This window comes from Bos taurus, chromosome 11, assembly GCF_002263795.3.
Source record: "Bos taurus isolate L1 Dominette 01449 registration number 42190680 breed Hereford chromosome 11, ARS-UCD2.0, whole genome shotgun sequence".
NCBI classification, from domain to species: domain Eukaryota; kingdom Metazoa; phylum Chordata; class Mammalia; order Artiodactyla; family Bovidae; genus Bos; species Bos taurus.
This window is the reverse complement of record NC_037338.1, coordinates 72,004,483-72,030,386: the sequence shown is the minus strand read 5'-3', so window position 1 is coordinate 72,030,386 and position 25,904 is coordinate 72,004,483. Positions and strand designations below refer to the sequence as shown.

Sequence of the window (25,904 nt, the reverse complement as noted above, 5' to 3'; positions counted from 1 at the left end):
AATCAGGCTCCGCTGCAGGAAGTCATTACGACTCGGTTGCAACCTCTAAAGATGTCCCCATTCTGACAGCACCCCGACCGCCTTTTTCTTGTTTTCCTCTTACTACAACTTCCAGGGATAACTCTCGTCTTCACAAAGCTCTGGGTCGTAAAGGATCAACTCCACTGTCGCTGCTAGAGAAGCGTCTGGAGGCTGGAGAGAGGGAGACGTGGAGAGGAATGTAGAGACCCGAAGAGGGTGAGGTTTCCCAGGGACAGATTTTGAGGCTGCTCCTAGTTGAGAATGGCTGATAGTCCCTCTCAGTCCGAGCCGCTGGCTTCGCCGGAACTCGATGACGACTTCAAGAAGCCTTCCCTGCCGATGCCCTCGGCGGCGCGGAGTAAGGCTCCGGCCAACAATCCTCCAAACCCGGAGGAGGTGAAGGAAAGGTCCACGGCGCTGCCGGACTCTGATTCCGGGGAGCCGGATGTCCCGCCGGCCCTGCCGGACAGCGGGGAGAATAGGGGTCCAGCGGAGGAGCAGCCGCGACCCCACACGGCGGCTCCTTCCCCTGGCTGCTCGGCCCGGGCTCCCCCATACCGAGAGCCGCCTTGGGGCGGCCCCACCACGGCCCCCTACAGCCTCGAGACACTAAAAGGCGGCACCATCCTGGGCACCCGGAACTTGAAAGGACTGAGTTGCTGCCTTTTCGGGAGGCTCCCTAGCTGCGACGTGTGCCTGGAGCATCCTTCGGTGTCTCGCTACCACGCCGTACTGCAGCACAGGGTGTCCGGCCTTGATGCAGAAGGCGACGGCCACGGGCCTGGCTTCTATCTCTACGATTTGGGAAGCACCCACGGCACTTTTCTTAACAAAACCCGCATCCCACCCCGCACCTATTGTCGGGTCCACGTCGGACATGTTCTTCGCTTTGGAGGCAGCACCCGGCTCTTTCTTCTTCAGGTAAGTAGAAAACCCTAGAATTGAAATCTCTGGAGCCCACCTGGGTGCATTCCTGAGCTCCTTAAGTTTTCCCTGAGAAAGGAGATTGTCCTTTATGAAAGTGCGTTCCTCATCACCAGACGTCTGTACGCATTGCCTTGTTTCTGAAAGTGACTTCAGCTATCCTAAACTCTAAAAGAATTCTTTCGCTTGATTCATCAGGGACCAGAGGAGGATCGAGAGGCAGAATCCGAGTTGACAATAACGCAACTGAAGGAACTGCGCAAGCAGCAACAAATGATGTTGGAAAAGAAGATGCTGGGAGAAGACTCAGATGAAGAAGAGGAAATGGATACCGCTGACAGAAAGAGAAGTACTAGTAGTCAGGACGATGAAATGGGCTGCACCTGGGGAATGGGTAAGGCATTAAAACTGCTGCCAGAGGTTAATAAATCCGTTTCTATTGGTACAGTTACTTTTTAAAAATCATGCAGCTTTCATGACTCTTTGAGAAAGATAGGGCAAATACAGTTTGCACATAGGTTACCAAAACTTAGATTTATTAACTTTTATGATGCCAAAAAACTGAATTATGGGCCTAATTGATTTGTCTTCATGTGTTTTACAGTGCACTCCCTTGTTCAAAACTTTTAGTGTATAGTTTAACAATTAAAATTTATTTCGTTAAGTACTGATTATTGCCAGAGGGAGTGAAACTACATTCAATCAAATAAAACGGGATATTATCTAATATAGGAGTTCTGTCAAATTTTTTGTACTTTGTGTAAACACCCTGAAATGTGAAATACCTAATCAGAGGGATAAATTGAATTTTCTGTAACACCAGACATTTTGGCAGATAGGTATTCAGGAGTGGAGTCTGAAAAGCTGGATGACCTTAACTGTGTTGTGGGGAAGACAGATAAATCTTACGAAATTACTTGTGGTAAATGCCAAACAAAAGCTGGAAACCACTAGTATGCTGGAGTAAGGGTTCAGAGAAGGGAGCAGCCTCTGAGTACCTAGACCTGCACTATCCAGTGTGGTCATCATCAGTCACACTGGGCACTTATGGGGTGGCCAGTCCAAATTCACAAGTGCCGTAAAGGTAAAACACACACTGGGTTTCAAAGACTTAGTGTGAAAAGAAATCAGTCTGTTGGTGGACATGATAAGTAATGGAAAATTATATTGAAGACAAAGTATAAGTCCTGGCTGTGAGAGAATGAGAATGCAGGACTGAAGAGTTTAGATTTTTCTTTTTTTTACATAGAGAATGTGGTAGGCAGTCTTGCTTTTAAAATACATATAGTGATGGAGAACAAAAGTAAGGTGCCATGAAAACAAGTTTTAACTTGTCACACAATGTAGAAAACCAAAGATGTTCAGACGGATGGTTTTGTGCTTGTTCTTCCCCACCCCCACCTTTCTTTTCATCATTGGTAACTTATCTTTGTGCAGCCTAAAAGGATAGTGAGTGCCAGTCAGATAGTCTCATGTCTGATTGTCTTTGCTTTCTTTCCTGTATCCTATAGGAGAAGATGCTGTAGAGGATGAGGCTGAAGAGAACCCCATTGTCTTAGAGTTTCAACAAGAAAGGGAGGCTTTTTATATAAAGGATCCAAAAAAGGCTCTCCAAGGTTTTTTTGACCGAGAAGGTATGTACATAGATTTTGACCCTGTTGGTAAAAATGTATCCACAAGAGGGTGCTTTTCTAGATCTTCAAGTACTTAGAAATGCTGTATTTTATCTATTGTCCTCCTTGTTCAGTTCTTGGCTGTGTGGTCAGTTGCTTCAGGTTTGTTTTGGAAATTGTAAAATTTCTGTTGGTCTTTTTACACATCTTGGAAAAAGGAAGTACTTTTTTCCAACTCATCTCATCCTTCTCAGAAGATACAGGACAGGAGTGGTTGGGAGATGCACCCAATTTGTTACAATTTCTTTGTTTCTAATTCCCCTGATCTTTTGTCATTCTTAACATGGATTTCCACTTTATGTGATTTAAAGATTGTTTCCATTAAAAAAATAATTAAAACTGGAATAAAGCCTTTGAGATAATAATTAAACAAAATTTTTCTGCAGAGAATTGTTTCAGTAGATAAGCTTTTAGAGAACACTTATATGTATGTGTGTGTATGAGTATAAATATATACATATGAACTGTTTGCATTTTTCACTTAATAGTTACACTTCTAAAAACTAAGCAACTGTGACAAGTTAACAGCAAGTCTACAACTTACAAGTGTGAAAGCTTCTATTTAGTGGACAAACCTGTGTGTGGAGACACGATTGTTTTGAGTTTGCAGTTCTCTGTCTCAAGCTCATCCTAATTTTATTATCAGATAATAATACCTAGGAATAGGAAGTGAAATGCTTTGAAATTTAGTGTTCGATGTGGTTTGAGACATTTGTATTATTATTCAACCTTTGCTCTCTTTTCCCTTTGTATCAACTGGTAATTTTCAGATGCTATTAAAATTGTTTTGTCTTTCCTCCTCCCACAGGAGAAGAATTAGAATATGAATTTGATGAACAGGGTCATAGCACTTGGCTCTGCAGGGTGAGGTATGTTCTTTTGTCATAGCATCCATTTCTGGAAAGTGGCTAATATCAAGTTTAATTTATGGTTACAGACAAGAATCCAAAGGGCAATTTTAGTCTTTTTGAGACTATTCATGAATTTGGGGATTGATAGTTATTAACACATTGGGGTTATAGAGGGATGGGTAAAAGGTGTAAGGAAAAGAATTGAAATTCAGCTTTGGCAAGATAGAACAAAATGAACTGAGAGATTAAAAAGCTATCTCAAAAATATGACTTATCATAAAATATTAATGTTTTTCATGAGATTGGAGCTTAGTTCTGTGCTTAAATCCCTCCCATACCAATGCAGATTACCTGTGGATGATTCAACTGGAAAACAGCTAGTGGCAGAGGCCATTCACTCAGGAAAGAAAAAAGAAGCAATGATTCAGTGTTCACTGGAAGCTTGTCGAATCCTCGATACTTTGGGATTGCTGCGGCAGGAGGCGGGTGAGTATGTGGGGACTCTTTTTCCCTTTTTAAAAAAAAAGATGGATAGAAGGAAGAAAGATTGAACACATAAAGTAATAAAACCTTTTTTTAGGGGAAAAATGTAAATTGTACAGAATTCTATGAAATGAGAAGAAAAACATTCTCTATGTCTTTAACCAAAGGTAACCTTTGTTTATTTATATTCTCCCAGACATTATCTACAGACATGTGTTCAGAACTAGAACCTTTAACAAAATACAAACACTCATAGCAAATGCATTTATAGTTATATTCTTTTGTGACTTAAAAAAAGTTTTATTTATTTTTGGCTGCAGTGGGCCTTTGTTGCTCTTCGCGGGCTTTCTCTAGTTGCAGAGAGTAGGGGCTACTCTCTGGTTACAGTGTGTGGGCGTCTCATCACAGTGGCTCCTTTTTTTTGCGGAGCACTGGCTGTAGACTGCTGTCTAAGTAGCTGTGGCACACGGGCTTAGTTGCTCCATGGCATGTGGGATCTTCCAGGACCAGGGATCAAACCAGTGTGCCCTGCATTACAAGGTGGATTCTTAACCACTGGACCACCAGGGAAGCCCCTTTTGTGACTTTTTAACACAAGAATGTATCATGGATAGTTTTTATATTGTTGCGTTATTTACCTTATTTTGGTAATTTTTGTATTATTGCATTAAATTTGCCTTATTTTTTTAAAAATTGGGTGTGTAATTATTTTTTTTATTCCAAAGTTACTTTTTATTATTGCAAAGTAAATTACATATACTTTAAAACTACCAAAGTCTTAGAATATACCTGTTCTTGTCTTGCCCCTCTACCGTCTTCGACTATAGAAGACCTTTACCTCTTTCAGTTATTTCTTCTGGCATTTAAATGTATCCATATGTCTAATGCAATATCTTGTAATAACCTGTAAGGGACTATAACCTGCAAAACAAAAATTAATTACTATGCTGTATACCTAAAAGTAATGCAGTGTTATAAATCAGCTATACTTCAATAAAAAAAAGTTTAAAAATTTTCATATTTATAAAAAGCATGAGCATGCTATTATATTTTTAGTCATGTAAACATGACTATTTTTAGTCATGTAAACATTAACAAGTATTTAATGTTTATAAGGTTTTGTTTATGCAAATATTAATTACAGCTGAGCAGTTTTGAGTTAATAATTGTGTTGTGTGTAGTGTGTTTGATTTTTTTGGTACCTCTTTCTCATTCTTCCCGCACATATCAATAACCTTCTAGTGTGTTTTTCCATATGGTCAATTAGGTTAAGTAATTTATCAGTAATTTATCTGATTTTTTGGGAGACATTTCTCCTGAAGAACACTCTTCTTTTAAGGATGCCTGCTGCAGAACAGTAATCTAGGGCTTCATTTGCTATCTTCCTAGAGATTTCCTTTCTTTTTCTCTAGGGTTGGATTTTCTGTTTCATGATACTCATATTTCTCGGTTTAGTCGTTTGTTTTAGTGGAACACATCTTTCTGTAGTTTTGGCAGGTTAGGAAGCTGGTACCAACAATAAGGGCATGGATGGTAATAATCTTCAGTGGAGTTCACGTCTTTCATTTTTCTTGCTCTACTGTTGTTTTGGTGGACATCCTCTGGTAGATTCCTAAGAAAGGATAGATAGCAAGTCAGCTTTATTAAACTCTCCACTCTGAATGTAAAATTATTCTGGCTTTACTTTTGGTTAATAGTTTAGGAATAGAACTCTCATTTGGAAGTAATTTTCCTTCACAACTTTGAGGGCATTGCTCTTATATGACATCCAGCACTGCTATTGAAGTCCTAAACTATTCAGGTTACTGATCTATCATATGTTATCTTTTTTCCCCTCCTCTCACTAGAAGTTTGTAAGAGTTTCCCTTTGTTCTTAAAGTTCTGAAACTTAACTATGATGTACCTTTCTGTGGGTTTATTTTTATCCATTTCCCTGGGTACTTGTTGGCTCTGTTTGATCTGGAAATCTGGACAGTTCAGGAACATTTTGGGAATTGTGCCATTCCCTCATTTTATCTTTCTGTTCTCTGGAAGTTTGTTTGTAAGATATTGAACCTCTTGGGCTGGTTGTCTGTGTTTCTTTTTTCCCTTCTCTGTCCTGTTTCTGTGTCTCTCTTGTTCTTTCTGGGATATTTCTACAACTTTCTTTCTGTATTTTGCTATCAAGATTTCAATTTCCACAGCTCATTTTGTTCTTTGGATATTCATTTTTAAAACGTAATATGCCATTGTTGCTCATGGATTATTAATGTCTCATTGGTCTGCTGATCTCTTTTCTCCAGGTTGTTTTTTCTGTTTATTTGATGTCTATCCTGCATGGTAGAGGTTTTTCTCAGGTGTCATGTAGTTCTTAGTTGTAAAAACTACTTAGGGACAAAAAGGTGATGAGCAGCTTGGAATATATAGATGGGGCTATTTAAGTTTGAGCAACACTATAGAAGGATGTGGGTGGGCATTTTGCAGGGGAACTCCTGATGTAAGTATCTGTAGATTTTCATTTTTCTGCGGGCAAGATTCTCCAAAGAGTACTCCTCGGTCTCCTGCCTGAAGAGAGAGGACTGGCTGCCAGCATTCCTGGACCTATGTGGTAGAGATAGCTGAGCATGTTCTCAACATTTAGCCATTTTCAGGACAGTGCTAGTTTTTGAACATAGTACCCATGCCCTCAATTGTACTAGTCAATCCATAGTTCAAAGACTTTCTATCTTAAACTCGGGGTTTTTCCTGGGGGTGGGAAGGATGTGAGTAGGTGGGATAGATGATCTGTTTCTCCATCAGCTTTTACTCAGGCCTCTTTATTTTGTCACTGCTATCTAGCCCCAGTTCTAGACCTTTTGAGGATTCTGTAGTATGATCAGATTGGTTCTGTTTTTTCCCCCCTGTTGGGTTAGGATTCTTCTTTTTTTTTTTTTTTTTTTTAGTTTTGCTAAGTTAGTTTCCACTCATCTGTCTGCTTTCTAATTTCCAAAAATGTGGTGGTGCTGTCCCCATTCCTATTCTTCCTGTCTTTGTAGATTCAGTTCAGTTCCGTTCAGTTCAGTTGCTCAGTCATGTCCGACTCCTTGTGACCCCATGAATCGCAGCACGCCAGGCCTCCCTGTCCATCACCAACTCCCGGAGTTCGCCCAGACTCACGTCCATCGAGTCAGTGATGCCATCCAGCCATCTCATCCTCTGTCGTGCCCTTCTCCTCCTGCCCCCAATCCCTCCCAGCATCAAAGTCCTTTCCAATGAGTCAGCTCTCTGCATGAGGTGGCCAAAGTACTGGAGTTTCAGCTTTAGTATCATTCCTTCCAAAGAAATCCCAGGGCTGATCTCCTTCAGAATGGACTGGTTGGATCTCCTTGCAGTCCAAGGGACTCTCAAGAGTCTTCTCCAACACCACAGTTAAAAGGCATCAATTCTTCGGTGCTCAGCCTTCTTCACAGTCCAACTCTCACATCCATACATGACCACAGGAGATTTGGAAAACTCAGCAGTGGCCACAGGACTGGAAAAGGTCAGTTTTCATTCCAATCCCAAAGAAAGGCAATGCCAAAGAATGCTCAAACTACCGCACGGTTGCACTCATCTCACACGCTAGTAAAGTAATGCTCAATATTCTCCAAGCCAGGCTTCAGCAATATGTGAACCGTGAACTTCCAGATGTTCAAGCTGGTTTTAGAAAAGGCAGAGGAACCAGAGATCAAATTGCCAACATCCACTGGATCATGGAAAAAGCAAGAGAGTTCCAGTATTTCTGCTTTATTGACTATGCCAAAGCCTTTGACTGTGTGGATCACAATAAACTGTGGAAAATTCTGAAAGAGATGGGACTACCAGACCACCTGATCTGCCTCTTGAGAAATCTGTTTGCAGGTCAGGAAGCAACAGTTAGAACTGGACATGGAACAACAGACTGGTTCCAAATAGGAAAAGGAGTACGTCAAGGCTGTATATTGTCACCCTGCTTATTTAACTTCTATGCAGAGTACATCATGAGAAACGCTGGACTGGAAGAAGCACGAGCTGGAATCAAGATTGCCGGGAGAAATATCAATAACCTCAGATATGCAGATGACGCCACCCTTATGGCAGAAAGTGAAGAGGAACTAAAAAGCCTCTTGATGAAAGTGAAAGTGGAGAGTGAAAAAGTTGGCTTAAAGCTCAACATTCAGAAAACGAAGATCATGGCATCCGGTCTCATCACATCATGGGAAATAGATGGGGAAACAGTGGAAACAGTGTCAGACTTTATTTTTTTGGGCTCCAAAGTCACAGCAGATGGTGACTGCTGCCATGAAATTAAAAAACGCTTATTCCTTGGAAGGAAAGTTATGACCAACCTAGATAGCATATTCAAAAGCAGAGATACTACTTTGCCAACAAAGGTTTCTCTAGTCAAGGCTATGGTTTTTCCTGTGGTCATGTATGGATGTGAGAGTTGGACTGTGAAGAAAGCTGAGCGCCGAAGAATTGATGCTTTTGAACTGTGGTGTTGGAGAAGACTCTTGAGAGTCCCTTGGACTGCAAGGAGATCCAACCAGTCCATTCTGGTTGGATCAGAACCAATCAGATCTGGTTGGATCTGGTTGAAGGAGATCAGCCCTGGGATTTTTTTGGTAGGAATGATGCTAAAGCTGAAACTCCAGTATTTTGGCTACCTCATGCGAAGAGTTGACTCATTGGAAAAGACTCTGATGCTGGGAGGGATTGGGGGCAGGAGGAGAAGGGGACGACAGAGGATGAGATGGCTGGATGGCATCACTGACTCGATGGACGTGAGTCTGGGTGAACTCTGGGAGTTGGTGATGGACAGGGAGGCCTGGCGTGCTGCGATTCATGGGGTCGCAAAGAGTTGGACACAACTGAATGACTGAACTGACTAGACGGACCTTTGTTGGCAAAGTAATGTCTCTGCTTTTGAATATGCTATCTAGGTTGGTCATAATTTTCCTTCCAAGGAGTAAGCGTCTTTTAATTTCATGGCTGCAGTCACCATCTGCAGTGATTTTGGAGCCCAAAAAAATAAAATCTGACACTGTTCCCACTGTTTTCCCATCTATTTGCCATGAAGTGATGGGACCGGATGCCATGATCTTCATTTTCTGAATGTTGAGTTTTAAGCCAACTTTTTCACTCTTCACTTTCACTTTCATCAAGAGGCTTTTTAGTTCCTCTTCACTTTCTGCCATAGGGGTGGCATCATCTTCATATCTGAGGTTATTGATATTTCTTCCTGCAATCTTGATTCCAGCTTGTGTTTCTTCCAGTCCAGCGTTTCTCATGATGTACTCTGCATAGAAGTTAAATAAGCAGGGTGACAATATACAGCTTTGACGTACTCCTTTTCCTATTTGGAACCAGTCTGTTGTTTTATGTCCAGTTCTAACTGTTGCTTCCTGACCTGCATACAGATTTCTCAAGAGGCAGGTCAGGTGGTAGATTAGTGTCTTTAAAAAAAAGATCTCTTTGCTGCGGTCTTAGTGGAGTGTGGGGAGAGAATGAAATTAGATATGTGTGTTCAGTATACCATCTCAACTTGGAAATTACCAGGTTTATTATTAATAAGGACTGTTTTGTTTGCAAATAATAGAAACCTAATGAAAACTCATATGGGGAAAAGGTTATTGGCTGCAGAAGCTAGAAAGAGTAACTCACAGGATTGAAGAAAGAACTGCATGAACCAGGACTGCAAGTTCTGGAAGCAAAACTTAGTGCTGTGAAACCAGAACTCGGTATTCTGAGGACACATGCAACCTGTATATGTGTATATGTATGTCTGTCTCATGAGTGCATGGTTTTATTTTGCAGAGAGATTCTAACCCCATATGGAAAAGCTGGATGCTTACAGCCCTGGATTTGTATCTTCTGTTTGTAATAACCTCATTGGAAAGAGAGCCTCTTTTTCTCCTATATCTAAATATAACTCTGGGGGAAAGATTCTCATGAATCTGGCTGTGGTCACATGACTATACCTAATCTAGGTGGAATGGGAGAAAAATTTTCTAAAGAAAGAGGGTACTTTTACCACACCCAGGGGAGTTAAATGATATAGGATAGATAGAAACATAATGGCTACCATAGTCCCCTGCTGATGGACTTTCTAGATTTTCATTGTTACAGTGTTGCATTGGTAAATATGGTATGCTGCTGCTAAGTCACTTCATTCGGGTTGGATTCTGTGTGACCCCATAGATGGCAGCCCACTAGGCTCCTCTGTCCCTGGGATTCTCCAGGCAAGAATACTGGAGTGGGTTGCCATTTCCTGCTCCAATTCATGAAAGTGAAAAGTGAAAGCGAAAAATGAAAGTGAAGTCGCTCAGTCATGTCCGACTCTTCGTGACCCCATGGACTGTAGCCTACTAGGCCCCTCCATCCATGGGATTTTCCAGGCAAGAGTACTGGAGTGGGTTGCCATGTCCTTCTCCTTACAAATGGAATTGCTGAATTAATTGCATCTTTGATGTTGATGGATGTTGTAAGATTTACCATCAAAAACATTGTGTCAGTGTGCTTTCCCACCAACTGTTTGAGAGTGTGTTTCCCCATATCCTTACCAAGTGAAAGTGAAAGTGTTAGTTGCTCAGTTGTGTTTGACTATTTGCGACCCCATGGACTGTAGCCCACCAGGCTCCTCTGTCCATGGTATTCTCCAGGCAGGAATACTGGAGCGGGTTGCCATTTCCTTAGACATTATTAATCTTTTTATGTTCTTTCCAGTCTAGTATATGCTTCCCTTGTGGCTCAGCTGGTAAAAGAATCTGCCTGCAATGCGGGAGATCTGGGTTCAGTCCCTGGATTGGGAAGATCCCCTGGAGAAGGGAAAGGCTACCCACTCCAGTGTTGTGGCCTGGAGAATTCCATGGGGTCGTGAAGAGTTGGACAGGACTGAGTGACTTTCACTTTGAGTCTAATATATATGAAATGGTATCTCATTATTTTAGTTGGTGTTTTTAATTGTTAAAAAAATGTTTGACATCTTTTTAAATGTTTGTTGGCCATTTGTATTTCTTTTCTGTGAACTACTTTGATTATCTTTAAGATTTTCTTTTGGATTATTGGCCCTTTCCTCATTTATTTTTTTCCTTTTTCACTAATTGATTTTTGAGAGCTTTTGCTCATTAAATAAATTAGCTCTTCCTTTGTTTAACTTTTTTATTGTGGTAAAACATACATATCATAAAATTTACCTTTGTAGGCATTTTTATGTATACAGTTCAGTGGCATTAAATGCATTCATGTTGTATAACCATCACTACTATCCATCGCAGAACTTTTTCTTCATCTCATACTGAAACCTTGTACCCATTAAATAGTAACTTCCTATTCTTCCTCCCTCCAGCACCTAGTAACCAGTGTTGCTCTTTGCCTTTATGAATTTGACTAGTTTAGGTACCTCGTGTAAGTGGAATCATGCAATATGTGCCCTTTTGTGTCTGGTTCATCTCATCTTTGATAATGTCTCCAAGGTTTTCTCATTTAGTCGCTAAGTCTTGTTGGATTTTTTGAGACCCCCATGGACTGTAGCCCTCTAGGCTTCTCTGTCCATGGGATTTTCTGAGCATGAATACTGCCCTTTGTTTTTATATGTATTTTGGCAGCTTGTTGAGTCCTCTCTTTTAATAATTGGTGGTGGCATTTTAAGCTGCTTGCCTACTTGCCTTCTTTCTTTTTATTTTATTTTTTAAATTTTATTGTTTATTTTATCTACCTCTAGTATCTCGGAAAAGGAAAGCCAAGAACTGGGAAGATGAAGACTTTTATGACAGTGATGATGACACATTTCTTGATCGGACTGGCCTGGTTGAAAAGAAGCGTCTGAATCGAATGAAGAAGGCTGGGAAGGTTGATGAGAAGCCAGAGACCTTCGAATCACTGGCAAGTTTTAGTTATAGAAGTAGCTGTGGTAGGATTATAAATAGTGTATTATTTGTGTTTGTTTTTTAATTTTTAAAGCACTAGCATTGAAATCTGGTAGTGAAGTATTATTTTTGTGATCTGTAAGTTTGATGGTAATAAACAACCATTTAGTCTTATCCAAGTTGGAGAAAAGTTTGGCTTGTTGCTAGAAACTGTATCTACCTCTAGGTGGGTTCAGTTAAGTTCAGTTCAGTCGCTCAGTCCAACTCTTTGCAACCCCATGAATCGCAGCACGCCAGGCCTCCCTGTCCATCACCAACTCCCGGAGTTCGCTCAGACTCATGTCCATCGAGTCAGTGATGCCATCCAGCCATCTCATCCTCTGTCGTCCACTTCTCCTCCTGCCCCCAATCCCTCGCAGTATCAGAGTCTTTTCCAGTGAGTCAAGTCTTCGCGTGAGGTGGCCAAAGTACTGGAGTTTCAGCTTTAGCATCATTCCTTCCAAAGAACACCCAGGACTGATCTCCTTCAGAATGGACTGGTTGGATCTCCTTGCAGTCCAAGGGACTCTCAAGAGTCTTCTCCAACACCACAGTTCAGTGATCCATTAATGAGCATTCTTTGGATATTATCTTACCATATCTTTGGATATGATCTTTGGAAAAAGAAAAGGAAAAAGTTCCAAATTGTGACATTCTGAGGTGCAATTGACCTTGGCTTTTGGTAGTCAAGAATTGTGAAAGGAATTTCTGAGGAGTATAGTTCTGGTAATACAGGCATACCTCAAAGACATTGTGGGTTCAATTCCAGACCACTGCAATAAAGTGAATATTGTAATAATATGAGTCACATGAATTTTTTGGTTTCCTGGTGCATATAAAAGGTATATTCACACTGTACCGTAGTCTCTTAAGTGTATAGTAGTAGTATCTCTAAAAAAAATAGTATATATTTTAAAAATACTTTATTGCTAAAAAATGCTAACCATTGTTCTGTCAATGCAGAGTTGTGACAAATCTCTAATTTACAATATCTGCAAGTTGCAAGTAAAGTGAAGCTTCATAAAATGAGGTGTGCGTATAGTTTTAAACAATGTGTCCTTCATGAAATTATCATAAGATGGCCTGCATTTTCACCATATTAATTAGTATTCAGAGTTTAAAACATTACTCAATGTCTAGCTTTTTGATTCATCAGTGAAAACATGCTTTGGGTTCTTTTGAATAAAATAAAGTCTGTGTTTTGTATATTGCTTCTATTTAATTCTTGGTTCTTTAATTCAGAAATCACTTCAATTAGAATTAAATAAATGAAAAATGTTAACTCCATGAGGAGCAGATTTAAATGCACTTCTGAATTAATCCTCTTAAAACTTGTCACAATAATGAAAATAAGAGGAAGAAGAAAAGGAAAGCTACCATATTTTGAAAGATACAAAACATGCTAACCCTGTTAATTTGGTGTTATAGGTTGCGAAGTTAAATGATGCTGAAAAGGAACTCTCTGAAATTTCTGAGAGACTGAAAGCCTCCAGCAAAGGTAAGGGAGTGACTCATTAAAAAATGTTTATTGAGTGTCTACTGTGTGTAGTGCACTTTGCTAGGTACTAAAACTGTATTGGTTAGTAAGATATAATAGATATGGAGCCTTTCTAAGGAGCAACATAGAATTTTAGAACTACAAAGAATATTATAAAGTATTTGTTTCAGCCTTTTTATTTAATAGATGAGGAGAATGAAGCCCATTGAGGCAAAGTGACATTCTAAGATCTGGTACAACCAGTTTCCTTATTCCTAATATCAGTATCATCTTCTGTCCAGCTTCAAGTTAGTGACTTTTCTATGGAAACTTGGGCCGAATTTTAAAATATTTTCAGCTGTCTTTCTGAACATGTATTATCCCTTTCTTGGACAGCTCTGTCAGAGTCTCCGTCTCAGGACTCTTTAGATGCATTCATGTCAGAAATGAAGTCAGGGAGTGCATTAGATGGTGTGTCCCGGAAGAAACTTCACTTGAGAACTTTTGAACTGAGAAAAGAACAGCAGAGACTTAAAGGGTTGATAAAGATTGTAAAGCCAGCAGAGATTCCAGAACTAAAAAAGTAAGTAAGTCTTGGTTATACTTGAAATTTTAAATAAGCATGTATTACATAGATACCATTCTGAATTATATCTTTGTTTCATAGCTAATCACTTTGGACTAGAAATAGATTATAAGAAACTCTTTAAAGCACAAAAGGCAGTGGTTTTGAAATGGGTAAAAAAACATTTTATTTGTGAAATATAAACTGCTACAAGATTTTTAAAGAAAACTATATTGATTCCAGTTTCATTGGAGGGCTCTAAATTTTTACTTAATCTTTTAGTGCAGAGTAAACTTCTTTAAAAAGCAGAGACGTTACTTTGCCAACAAAGGTCCGTCTAGTCAAGGCTATGGTTTTTCCAGTGGTCATGTATGGATGTGAGAGTTGAACTATAAAGAAAGCTGAGCACCGAAAAATTGATGCTTTTGAACTGTGTTGTTGGCGAAGACTCTTGAGAGTCCCTTGGACTGCAAGGAGATCCAACCAGTCCATCCTAAAGGAGATCAGTCCTGGGTGTTCATTGGAAGGACTGATGTTGAAGCTGAAACTCCAATACTTTGGCCACCTGATGTGAAGAGCTGACTCATTTGAAAAGACTCTGATGCTGGGAAAGATTGAGGGCAGGAGGAGAAGGGGACGACAGAGGATGAGATGGTTGGATGGCATCACCGACTCAATGGACATGGGTTTGGGTAGACTCCAGCAGTTGGTGATGGACAGGGAGGTCTGGCGTGCTTCAGTTCATGGGGTCGCAAAGAGATGGACACAACTGAGTGACTGAACTGAACTGAAACTTCTTTAAAAAACAACGTGCACAAAAGGCTAATTTCCCTAATATATAAGGACCTATCCACCAAAGAGACAAATGGGCAAAGGGTATCAACTGAAAGTCCACTGAAAAAGAAATACAAATAACTCTTAACTATATAAAAAGAGAAATACAATTACTGTACTTATAATAAGAGAAATACAAACACTACAATGTATTACCATTCTTATCTATGATTTTAAAACCACAGAAGAAAAGATATGAGTACAGATTGTCATTTTAATGCCTGTATCTGTCATTCTCAAGAACAAATTGATAACTCTTTAGTATATTTAAATACTTTTTAAAAGTGGAATCTGTTCCTTTAAAGGTGGGGAAAAAGCACAGTCTCCTGAAGTTGATTTTATCGTTAACTTTGGTTTCAGGGGAATTATTGGACACAAATGATATTTGAATTATGTTATTGATAGATGGTAGATTAGCACTAGAGTTAGACTTCCTAGGTTTCATTCTCAACTCTGTCAATTACTTTTTGGGAATTTTTTTTTAATATATATAAAGTATCATTTTGTTTATAAAGTAGATTTGGAGTCTGTCAGTAGTTTAGCTTGACAGTCGGTCATAAATTGTACATAAATGTTCTTTTTTTTAAATTCATTTTTATTTGGAGGATAATTGCTTTACAATATACTTTTTGGGAATTTTAAAGCAAGTTGTATAACTTCTTTGATCTTTACTTTCCTCTTCTGTAAATTAGAAGAAATGATGTTGCAAAGATTAACTGAAAAGCACTTAACAATGTGCTGGCATATATGTATTGTCATCTTGTCATAATTTTTACTGTCACTGATATACTTAGCAGCTATTTGTGGAATTGTTTTTGTGGAGCAAAGGTAAAAACTCAGGAACCATAGTCCAGAGCAAACAAATTAACAGTGAGTTTCAAATCCAATTCTGTAATCCTTTAATCTGCGAAGTAGTCCAAGCTAGAAGACAAACATCAGCTTCCTCCAGAACCTCCCCTCCTGCTGTCTATGTGTCTTCAGTTTCTCCTCCCTTTCTTACTTTAGAAAGTAAAGTAAGAAAAAACTGCTTTAGAAAGCATCAGGCCTTCAGATGCTGTGTATCTTCTCCTTCCTCTTCTCACTTGAGGGTTGAACTTCGAAACTTCCTACCTAATTCCATTCCTCCTCCACCCACAGCAACTCTTGATTGTGATCCCATCTTCTACTTTTCATCTCCTTTGGGAGTCTTTGCGTGTCCTCCAGGCCAGCCAGGCTGTTTAATGGAGCTGAGAAATATCTGTGTTGCTCTTGCCTTTGCTTTCCTGTGCTTCCTGACGCTTGTGGGGAGGGGATATGAGGGATGTTTGACAAAGCATCTTTAAGGGCAGGCAGGCAGGATTTCCTCCGGTGGCCTTATCAATGCAATGGGTCTGTCTCAGTAGAGAAAGGGGGAGAGCACCTCTGAGCGGGGAAGACTAGGTAAAAGAAGGCAGGATTGGAACTGGGGCTTCAGTTGAGCAGAGTAATCAGTTTCTTGTATGGGTCCCTGTGAATCAGAGTGCCAGTGCTGTCCTTATGTTCCAGAGTGCAGGGTTGTCCTCTCGTCATGCAGAGAAAGCATAGGGCTTTCTTCCTTCTGTCTCCTCGTGCTATCTTGTCCCTGTCACTTATGCCTACTCTGAGTGTCTTGTCAGCTCAACTGCTGTCCTTTTTGTTTTGCTTTGTTCTTTTTTTCCTTGCATCTTTTCTAATTTTTACAGTCTCTTCTTTTTGCTCTTCCTTAGCTTTACCCTCAGGTGCTTAGCTTTTAAAACTATATTCAGCTAGTGAGAACATTGACAGCTCACCAGCTGTGGGGTCTATCATTAATTCTTTGTCAGGATATCCTGCCTCCCACCCCCTATACACATACTTTTTTTTTTTTTTTAACTTCTGTGCTCAGAGCTGTTGTGTGTGGTTATGATAAGTGTGGCCTCCAGGTAAGTAAGGTATTGAGTCCTTTTCAGAGGTTGGTAGAAAATAGGGCTTTACACCATGGATCCATCTCCTGCTACTTAGTTGGAATGGATCATGTCTATGTGTACTGGCATGTTATGAATAAGTAATATACAGGCAGTACCCAGGTCAGTGTCCTTTGCCACTGACCTGTGTACTGTATGTATCATTTTATGAATGTGAAGTCAGATAGCATGTTGTAAATTAAGCACCTTGTAAATTACTAGACTGTGGTAGCAGCTTCATCTGACCCTTAATAGCTCTGTGTCAGTGTTGTCCATTCAAAGTCTGCTGGCCTGAATCCCTCTTCATTGGTGTATGCGTAAGTGTTTACTTTATGGAAAGTTTTGTTTTGCCAAAAGTTTCTTTCTCATGGTATTTTTAGATAAAACCTTAGCCTCACAGAGGATGAGATGGCTGGATGGCATCACTGACTCGATGGACGTGAATCGGAGTGAACTCCGGGAGTTGGTGATGGACAGGGAGGCCTGGCGTGCTGCGATTCATGGTGTTGCAAAGAGTCGGACACGACTGAGCGACTGATCTGATCTGATATACGTATATATATAAAATTATTTTTTCTTCCTAGAATTGAAAGTCAGGCTACAGATGGAGAAAACAAAGCTAAAAAGCTCACATTGCCTCTCTTTGGTGCCATGAAAGGAGGAAGCAAATTCAAATTAAAAACGGGAACAGTAGGGGTAAGTTGTAGGTCAAGGTCTTAAACTTTTAGCTCTTGAGTTATCCTGAGTGAATTTTTCTCTTTTCTTTTCAAAACTCAATGACTCATTGCACAGTAATGTGAAAAGAGGCTGTGGACTTGGTACGATCACATCTTTTCCAGGATGTGGTTCTTGGATTTTTCTCTTCAGCCTAGGGTTATCAAGAATTGATGAATCGGGACTTCCCTGGTGGTCCAGTGGTTAAGACTCTGTGCTTCCAATGCAGGGGGTGTGGGTTCAATCCCTGGTTGGGATCTAATATCCTACATGCTGCCCAGCTGAAAAGAAAATTGATGAATTGATTCATGCCAATTTGCATGTAACCGATTTGTGAATTAGAATACCAGTTTATTCATTTGTGAACAATGTTGCATTTAAGAGAGAGTCTCCTGTGGTTTTTTGTTTTTTTTTTTCCTGGTGGATACATGTTATAATATTCAGACTCAGCTAACACTTGTTAGTAACATAATCTATACACCTGGTTCTGCCATATGGTTTTTCTTCCTTCATTTAATCCTTCCACCACTTTATGAGACCTTCCCTGGTGGCTCAGATGGTAGAGGATCCCCTGCTAATGCGGGAGACCTGAGTTCCATCCTGGTCATACTGTAAAGCTACTTGTTCATGGATTTTTTTTCCCCCTCATAGAAGTTACCCCCCAAGCGTCCAGAACTCCCTCCAACTCTAATGAGAATGAAGGATGAGCCTGAAGTAGAAGAGGAGGAAGAGGAGGAGGAAGAGGAAGAGGAGAAAGAAAAGGAGGAGCATGAAAATAAGAAAACGGAGGCTGGAAGCAGTAGGCTGCAGCAGGAGACAGAACCGGAAGAAGCAGCGCAGGAGACGAGTCCTCCCACAGACTTCACATGTTCTAAAGAAACAAACCATGGTAGTGTCTTCTCTCTCCTTCCTATGCTGTGCAGTGGGCATTTACATTCATCATGCATAGGTTTGAAAAAGCAAAGCCAGTCCTTGCTTATGCATTTTGACTTTGTGACACTTTGTGATAATGTGATACAGCTGACTGTAACCTACCTTCCTGGTCTTTCTTTGATTGCCAGTTATTATTTATTCTCACTGCAAAATATGGGCGAGTATTTCCAGTGTGTTCCAGAGTTACTGAAAGTTGAAAGCTGTGGAATCTGAAACCTCAACGGCTGTGGAGCAGTCCTGAACTGCTGCCACTCTGTGACTAGAGGCTGGTGGAACAGGGTGGATGACGGGGCCTGACCAGGTGGTCTCAGAGAAAGCCTTCCCTTAGTCATTTTTCCCCCACAGAGGCTAAATATAATTGTATCTGCAGCTTGTACTTCTCAGGAAACATCATACCTCATTCATCTTTTTGCCACAGTACCTGGCCGAGAACCTGACATGTAGTTTTCACCTACCTCAGCAAAGGGCTAATGAAAAATGTAAAAGAGGAAATTGATTGGTTATTAAATATTAAGTATAATTTCTTCTGCTTATAAAAGGCATATATGTTCATTTTAGAAACTTTGGATCATACATAAAAGTCCAAAGAAGAAAAGAGGAATCTGCCACCCCTAGATATTATTATCTTTTTAGTAGCCCCTTAACCCTTGTCAACTGTGGGGGTTATTTTCCTGCAGGTTTGTTGAACTGCTTTGCAAGATTAAGACTGCAGAGAAAAAAGGGAACATTAGGGAAAACAAAAAACATTGGCAGTAAGCTATGTGTGGAAATGTGTGCGTATGGACTTCCAAAACCAGGCATGTCCATGTGAAAACACCAGGCCTGCCTGGTATTTTTAAGTTACTTTCAGCTGTTTTAGGCACAGAAAAGTGACTGTTTGCTCATCTTTGAGAAGTAAATCTTTTGTTTTTGCATTTTCCTTTGTTACTGGCACCATGCTTGGCCTTTTCAAAAAAGGCAGTTATACATACTTTTTTTAGCATCTAGTCTTTGATTCATTCATTATAAGGATGATACATAAGCAGCATTATAGGGGAGCAGTAAGTATTGTATTTTTTTGTTTGTTTTAGGGCCTGAAAGCAAATGTGTGTGTCTAAAAATAGCCGATTAAAAATTTTGGTTTGTAAGATGCATTAATTAGTAAATGCACCTGATTAGGGGTTACTCCAGGCATTCATTTATTTATTAATTTACTTACTTATAAAACAACATTGGGATCATATTGTACATGCTATTTTATAATCTATTTTTTTCTATGTCTTAAAAAAATACTCTTTTAAGTGTGGTTTTAATAAGGGGCAAAGTGGCCCATCACGTGAATGTGCCATAATTCATTTAATTAACTATTATTATGCATGTATATTTTAATTAATTTTTGCTATTATAAACATGCTTGTATGTAATAAATCTTGGTGCTCATCTTTGATTATTTTCTTTGAATATATTCCTTGAAGTAGAATTTTTGGTTAAGGAATATGTCCTTTTTTCAGGCTTTCAGTAAGTATTGCTAAAAAGTTTTGCTTCAGAGGTGGCCAGTTTTTGAAGTAGAAAATTGGTGGTTCTCTGTTAGACATCTGGAGGCACGTTTATTGAAAACCTAATTAAGCTTATTGAAGCTAATGATAGGAAAACTGGATGATTATGTATGTACTTAGCTTTTCTTGCTTTTGTTTTCTTGGGTCCCCACCGCAAATTAAGTTAATACAGTATGCTTTGGTTCTGCATTTTATAGAAAACATGTCTCAACTCAGCCAAGTGGAACAGAATAAAGATTGCCAAGAGATTAGTGAAGCAGCTGCATCGTGTGAGGAGCCCTCAGGCAAGTGGAACAGTGACTCCTCCGCTGCTCCTCACACTGGCAGCCAACTGGTGTCAGAGATAGGGTGGGAGCTGAGCTGCGGGGTGCAGACCTGGGGTCGATGCTGCTGCCAGGGCCATGGACAGAGTTGGAATATATGAGAGATGTCTGTTTGGTGCCATCTCACTTGTCCTTCTTTCGTCCTCTGCCTCCTGGGGTTCCCCCGCAACCTACAAAGCACCCTAATACCTTCGTTTTCCTCTGGTTCTGCAAAACCCTCTACAAATTTACCTCTCCCAGAGTTGAGTATGTGCCTATCATGAGGGTAATTCCAACATTCTTAAATTGGTTGAAAGATTGGCCTATTAAAAGGACTGGGTTTTTTTTTTTTTTTTTTTTTTCTGCTTTTAACTATAATGATTAAATTGTAAAATAGTAAAGTCACTCCATTTTCCTTTACCTTTTCAAAAGGTGTGATTAAATTCAAGCTTAGGATTTGAAAACTAAGGTTATTAATGAAGGGACAGTTCTCTCTTTATATAGTCTTCACGGTAGTCAGAGTTTTTGAGAATTAGATTGTGGTGTTTTCTTCAATAATTATAATACTGTTTAAGGAGGAATTTTTCTTTTCTATTTTATTTTTCTGAAATAGCCATAGCCTCTTTTTTTTTTTTTCTTTTTCATAAATTAGCATCAAAGAATGAGAATGAGAAAAGCAGAGATGAATTCAAGAAAAAGAAACCTCCTGGTCCAGGCAAAGTAAGTATTTTAGTCATAATCTTCACTTCTGAAAGTAAAAATGAATCCCTTTGTCATGAACCATATCCAGAAGAGTGAATCCAGGGGCTGTCTTAGCAGAATTCCCAGATGTCTACTACTCTTTCTTCTAGAAATCTGGGCTCTTTTACTTTTGAATTTTTATTTTTTTAACCTGTGGTGGAAATCTTTGTATTAATATATCAGTGCAGTGAGAGCTTCCTACCATGTGAAGTGAAGTGAAATAAAAGTTGCTCAGTCATGTCCAACTCTTTGCAACCCCATGGACTGTCCATGGAATTCTGCAGGCCAGAATACTGGAGTGGAAAGCATTTCCCTTCTCCAAGGGATCTTCCCAACCCAGGGATCAAACCCAGATCTCCCGCGTTGCAGGTGGATTCTTTACCAGCTGAGCCACAAGGGAAACCCGAGAACACTGGAGTGGGTAGCCTATCCCTTCTCCAGGGGATCTTTCCGACCCAGGAATTGAACCAGGGTCTCCCGCACTGGGGATGGATTCTTTACCAACTGAGCTATCAGGGAAGCCCTCCTACTGTGTGGGTGTACTCTGTTGAACCAGTTTCCTACCGATGGACACTTGGGTTCTTTCTAGTCTTTTATTATAACAGTGCTATAGTGAATAACCTTAGTGTATATATAATTGTGTTGCTGCTGCTAAGTCACTTCAGTCATGTCCGACTCTGTGCGACCCCATAGACGGCAGCCCACTAGGCTCCCCTGTCCCTGGGATTCTCCAGGCAAGAATACAGGAGTGGGTTGCCATTTCCTTCTCCAGTGCATGAAAGTGAAAAGTGAAAGTGAAGTCGCTCAGTCATGCCTGACTCTTAGTGACACCATGGACTAGAGCCTACCAGGCTCCTCTGTCCATGGGATTTCCAGGCAAGAGTACTGGAGTGGGGTGCCATTGCCTTCTCCGTATAATTGTGTTAGGATAATGTAAGTTCCCAGAAGTGGAATTGCTAGGTTGTGTCAGGAGGTCCACCCTCAGGCTGGGTAGTTTCACAAGAGGCCCAGCATGTGATGGAATTTACAACTGTGGTGTCATCATTCACATGAATACTGAGCACAGCCAGCAAAGGGAAAAGGCACGTGGAGTGAAGTCTGGGAACCAGGTACAAACTTCTAAGGGTCCTTTTCCAGCAGCCACATAGGCTGTGCTTAGTTCCCTTCACAACAGGTGACAACTTGTGAAACCGGAGAAGCTCATTAGAGACTCAGTCCCCAAGACTGGTACTGGGGACTGATCACATAGTAATCCTGCCTGGCATCTACCCAAATTCCATTGTCCTAGAAGGAAGGCAGGTGTTTGGCATAAACCACGTTGTTTTTATAGTTTTGGCTCAGTGGGCCACTCTTGTCAGGTAGGGTAGTGGGAACTCTCCTGAAATCCAAGTTCCCAGATGCCAGCTAACAAGTCTTTCACACAGGCCCTTCAAAGGGTAACAGTTAGGCTGCTTTGTTAACTTTTTTGCACCTGTATCAAAAGGCAGATGTCAGATTTTCCTCTCTGGGGTTAGAACTCTGACCTGCATTGACTGCCTCTTTTAGAAAAAAGTGCCACTCTCAGTGGCTGACAATAAGCTTGTTGAAGCTTTATGGGAAAAAAAAAAATCAAGATTCAGAGAGAGAGTGATCCCCCATTTTTGGTTACTTATGTCAAGATCATTAGTGGAAACTGTTCTCTCAATTTTTGTTTGCTAATAAAGATAGGGACAATAGTTCTTAGACTTAAATTCTTTTGAGTAAAATAACATCTTTTCTTTGCAGGTTCCACTGATACTTTCTTCCAAATATCCAGAAGATGACCCAGATTACTGTGTGTGGGTCCCACCTGAAGGTAGATGGGTTTTACTTTTCTTTAAGATTCATTTATTTAGGTTTCAGAATAGGTAATATGTACATAAGTATAAGAACTTTACAAGAGTATATAGTAGAAAAGTCTCCCTTCTGGAGGAATAGGTAGATATTTGATGATACTAGGAAATTATTGTTAATTTTTTTTAAAGTATGAGTGATATTGAGTTATCTTTTTTAGAGAAAGTCCTTATCTTCCAGGAATATTGTACTGTATAGAAGTGTTTGCAGATGAAATGATAGCTGGGACTTGCTTAAAATAATCCCGTGGTGGAGGATGAGGGAAGATAGAGGAGGGGCAATAGATAAAGCAGGATTTGCCACATACTGATAATTGTTGAAGCTGAGTTCTGGGTACATGGAAATTCATTATATTTTTCTCTTTACTTTTATGTATGTTTTAAATTTTCTGTAAAGTGGCAAAAAAAAAAGTCTTCTAGCTGTGCTTTAGCTACTCAGTTTTTTTCCTTTAAAGACAACCAAATATCAGTTTCTTACCACTTCTTATATACATTATATAAAATGATTTTGAAAGCAATAAAATTTCATCACTTTTTTTTTAATGTAAATGGAAGTATATCCTATACCTTACTGTTTTGCACTTAATAGTATATGGAAATCCTTCCATAGCTGCTTACAGATTTCTTTTCTTTTTTTTTATGGTAACATAGTTCTTTTTTTATGGTATGGATATATCGTTACATATTTAATCAGTTCTCTCAATGTATATTTTCGGTCTTTCCAGTCTTGTGCCATTACAAATAAGTCTACAATAAGTAACTTCTAATAAGTATAATTTTGCAAGTGTAGACGTGCACTTGTAGAAAACAAACTCATAAAAGTCAACATATTGGAACAGAGGCTATGAACATTTTTAAGATAGTATAAATTGCGTTCTATAGGGATTGTACTAGTTTATGTTCATACATACACCCTTAAGGCAATATAGGGCTTCCCTGATAGCTCAGTTGGTAAAGAATCCAGCAATAAAGGAGACCACGGTTCGATTCCTGGGTTGGGAAGATCTTCTGGAGAAGGGATAGGCTACCCACTCCAGTATTCTTGGGCTTCCCTTGTGGCTTAGCTGGTAAAGAATACGCCTGCAATGTGGGAGACCTGGATTCAATCCCTGGGTTGGAAAGATCCCTTGGAGAAGGGAAAGGCTACCCATTCCAGTATTCTGGCCTGGATAATTCCATGGACTGTATAGTCCATGGGGTCCCAAAGAGTTGGACACGACTCAGTGACTTTCACTTAAGGCAGTATATGAGATAATTGTTTCCCCATGTACTTACCACAAGTTGCTTTTTCTGTGGGTTGGATTTCTAATATGCTAGCAATTAATAGAAATGTAGGTACTAAAATGCTTGCTTTTTATTTGCTAGTAAATGTTAGAGTAGTGGTGAAAAGACTGTAGTTTGAAATTATATACAAAAGGTCATATTTCTATTTGTTTTACTTTTTGGCCCACTGATGACTGGATATCTTTTCCCTCCTGACTTGGAAATGTGAATTATCTATTTTTCTTTGTTTCTTTTTATGCTGATATAGGCCAAAGTGGAGATGGCAGGACCCATCTTAATGACAAGTATGGGTATTGATTGCTTCTGAATCTTAAAGGAAGACCTTGTGGACCATGTGACATGGGATATTTAGGATAATATATCAAGTTGAATGTCCGGAGAAGGAATTCAGATGCTCATTTGTAAAATCTGGTGACTGGCATTTTCTTCTGTACTCCTAGCTTCCTAAATTTACCTACCTATCTGATTCTCTTGAATTTGATATTTATGTTTAAAAGTGTTTGTGTATGTATGTAAAAAGGAACCATATATTTTGAGAATTAGTAAAGTGAGAGACATGAGTCTATTAAAGTAAGAAGCTGAAAATGTCTCATGTTTATTTAAGGCCACAATGTCTTTCTTAAGCTTTAGGGACTATGCTTTTACTGAGCAATAGGGTGTTTTTGTCAGATGGGCTCTAGGATTCACTGATAATTGCCTTCTCAAGTAAGTGCTGAAATAGGAGGTCATGCCAGGGCATAACCCTGGGTTCTCTGTCATTTTTGGAACTAAGAATAGATACACAGTGGGGGTTTCCTACTCCCTCCCACTGTAAGCCTCCTGCCAAGTTTGAGGACAAACCCTGGCTTACCAGGACACAGTTCAGGAACACATAGCACACCTCATGCACTCAGGCACCAATGCTGATAGAAACTCAGCCCTTTGAATATCCTGGATTCTGACCAATCGGGTTAGTCACTCCTCCTGTGGAAAGGTGCAAATAAGGTCACAGAATGAAAAGCTGGATGTCTTCTGCCCCCTGTGGGGCTTCTCACCTCTGTAACGAGGGGAATAAAAGTCCCTTCCTCTCTGGAAACATGAAGAAATGCAGAACTATGTCTATTTCCACTCCCGCTTCCCATCATTAGTGCCTCTTTTCCACAGGAAAGGAAAGCCTAAGAGTGGAAGCAAGGTGGAAAACCTGTGGATTTGGCTGGAGGCAGACATAGTAATCAGGCAGGAGAAAGGCTGTGGCCCAGCGAGAGGGAGTGGATGAGGTGTGGATTCTACGGGATGATGAGGTGGGCAGGAAGCAGTAACGAGAAACTTCAGTTACCCTGACAGATGTCTGGCCTGCTAAAAATAAGTCTGACTTCTCAGAAAACAATACCAATATTGGCATTAAGAGAAACTACTATTTTGGACTTCACTTAGACCAACAGACAAGAACTTGATGTAAGGAGTGACTGGAATTTGGGGGCAGAGTGGCCATGCCACTGTAGATCTAAATAGTGGACTAATCCGGATCACTGATCTTCAAAGGTAAAACTCTTTATTTAAACAAAATTGCATGTGCAATCCTAATACTTGAACAGTTAAAAATATACCTAACTCTGGTTGAGTTGAAGGCATCAGGATTGGATGTACACACATACATACACCTGCATGCATATCTTCCTCTCCTCACTCTACTCTCACAGTGACCTTGAGGAATCCTAGGTGCTTCACAGAGCACAGTCTGCTTTAGGAAGGCAGATTTCTAAATGTTCTGGGAATAGTATGTACAATCCTATGTCTGGAGAGCATGAGAGCAAGTAGGATTCCATTGGCCAAAATAAAATATAAACATGTAACTTGTACAGTTAACATCAGTGTTTAAAAGACCAGCACGTGG

At 40.0% G+C, this 25,904-nt stretch overlaps 1 protein-coding gene across 3 annotated transcripts in view; it reads left to right on the top strand.

The window, feature by feature from the left end:
• Positions 1-262: 262 nt before the first annotated feature.
• SLC4A1AP (solute carrier family 4 member 1 adaptor protein) overlaps positions 263-25,904 on the top strand; it is a 48,439-nt gene continuing 22,797 nt past the window's right edge. For 2 of the 3 annotated variants that reach the window (XM_059891575.1, XM_005213073.5), the window contains exons 1-13: positions 263-942; positions 1,144-1,339; positions 2,457-2,579; positions 3,427-3,487; positions 3,816-3,955; positions 11,652-11,812; positions 13,264-13,333; positions 13,709-13,895; positions 17,236-17,347; positions 18,017-18,254; positions 20,031-20,117; positions 20,788-20,855; positions 22,641-22,710. In XM_059891575.1, the coding sequence (XP_059747558.1) occupies positions 283-942; positions 1,144-1,339; positions 2,457-2,579; positions 3,427-3,487; positions 3,816-3,955; positions 11,652-11,812; positions 13,264-13,333; positions 13,709-13,895; positions 17,236-17,347; positions 18,017-18,254; positions 20,031-20,117; positions 20,788-20,855; positions 22,641-22,710 (2,173 nt within the window). In that variant the 5' untranslated portion in view covers positions 263-282. Of the gene's footprint in view, positions 943-1,143; positions 1,340-2,456; positions 2,580-3,426; positions 3,488-3,815; positions 3,956-11,651; positions 11,813-13,263; positions 13,334-13,708; positions 13,896-17,235; positions 17,348-18,016; positions 18,255-20,030; positions 20,118-20,787; positions 20,856-22,640; positions 22,711-24,278; positions 24,621-25,904 lie in introns of those variants that run through there. The other variant, XM_002691454.7, reaches the window with a different exon arrangement.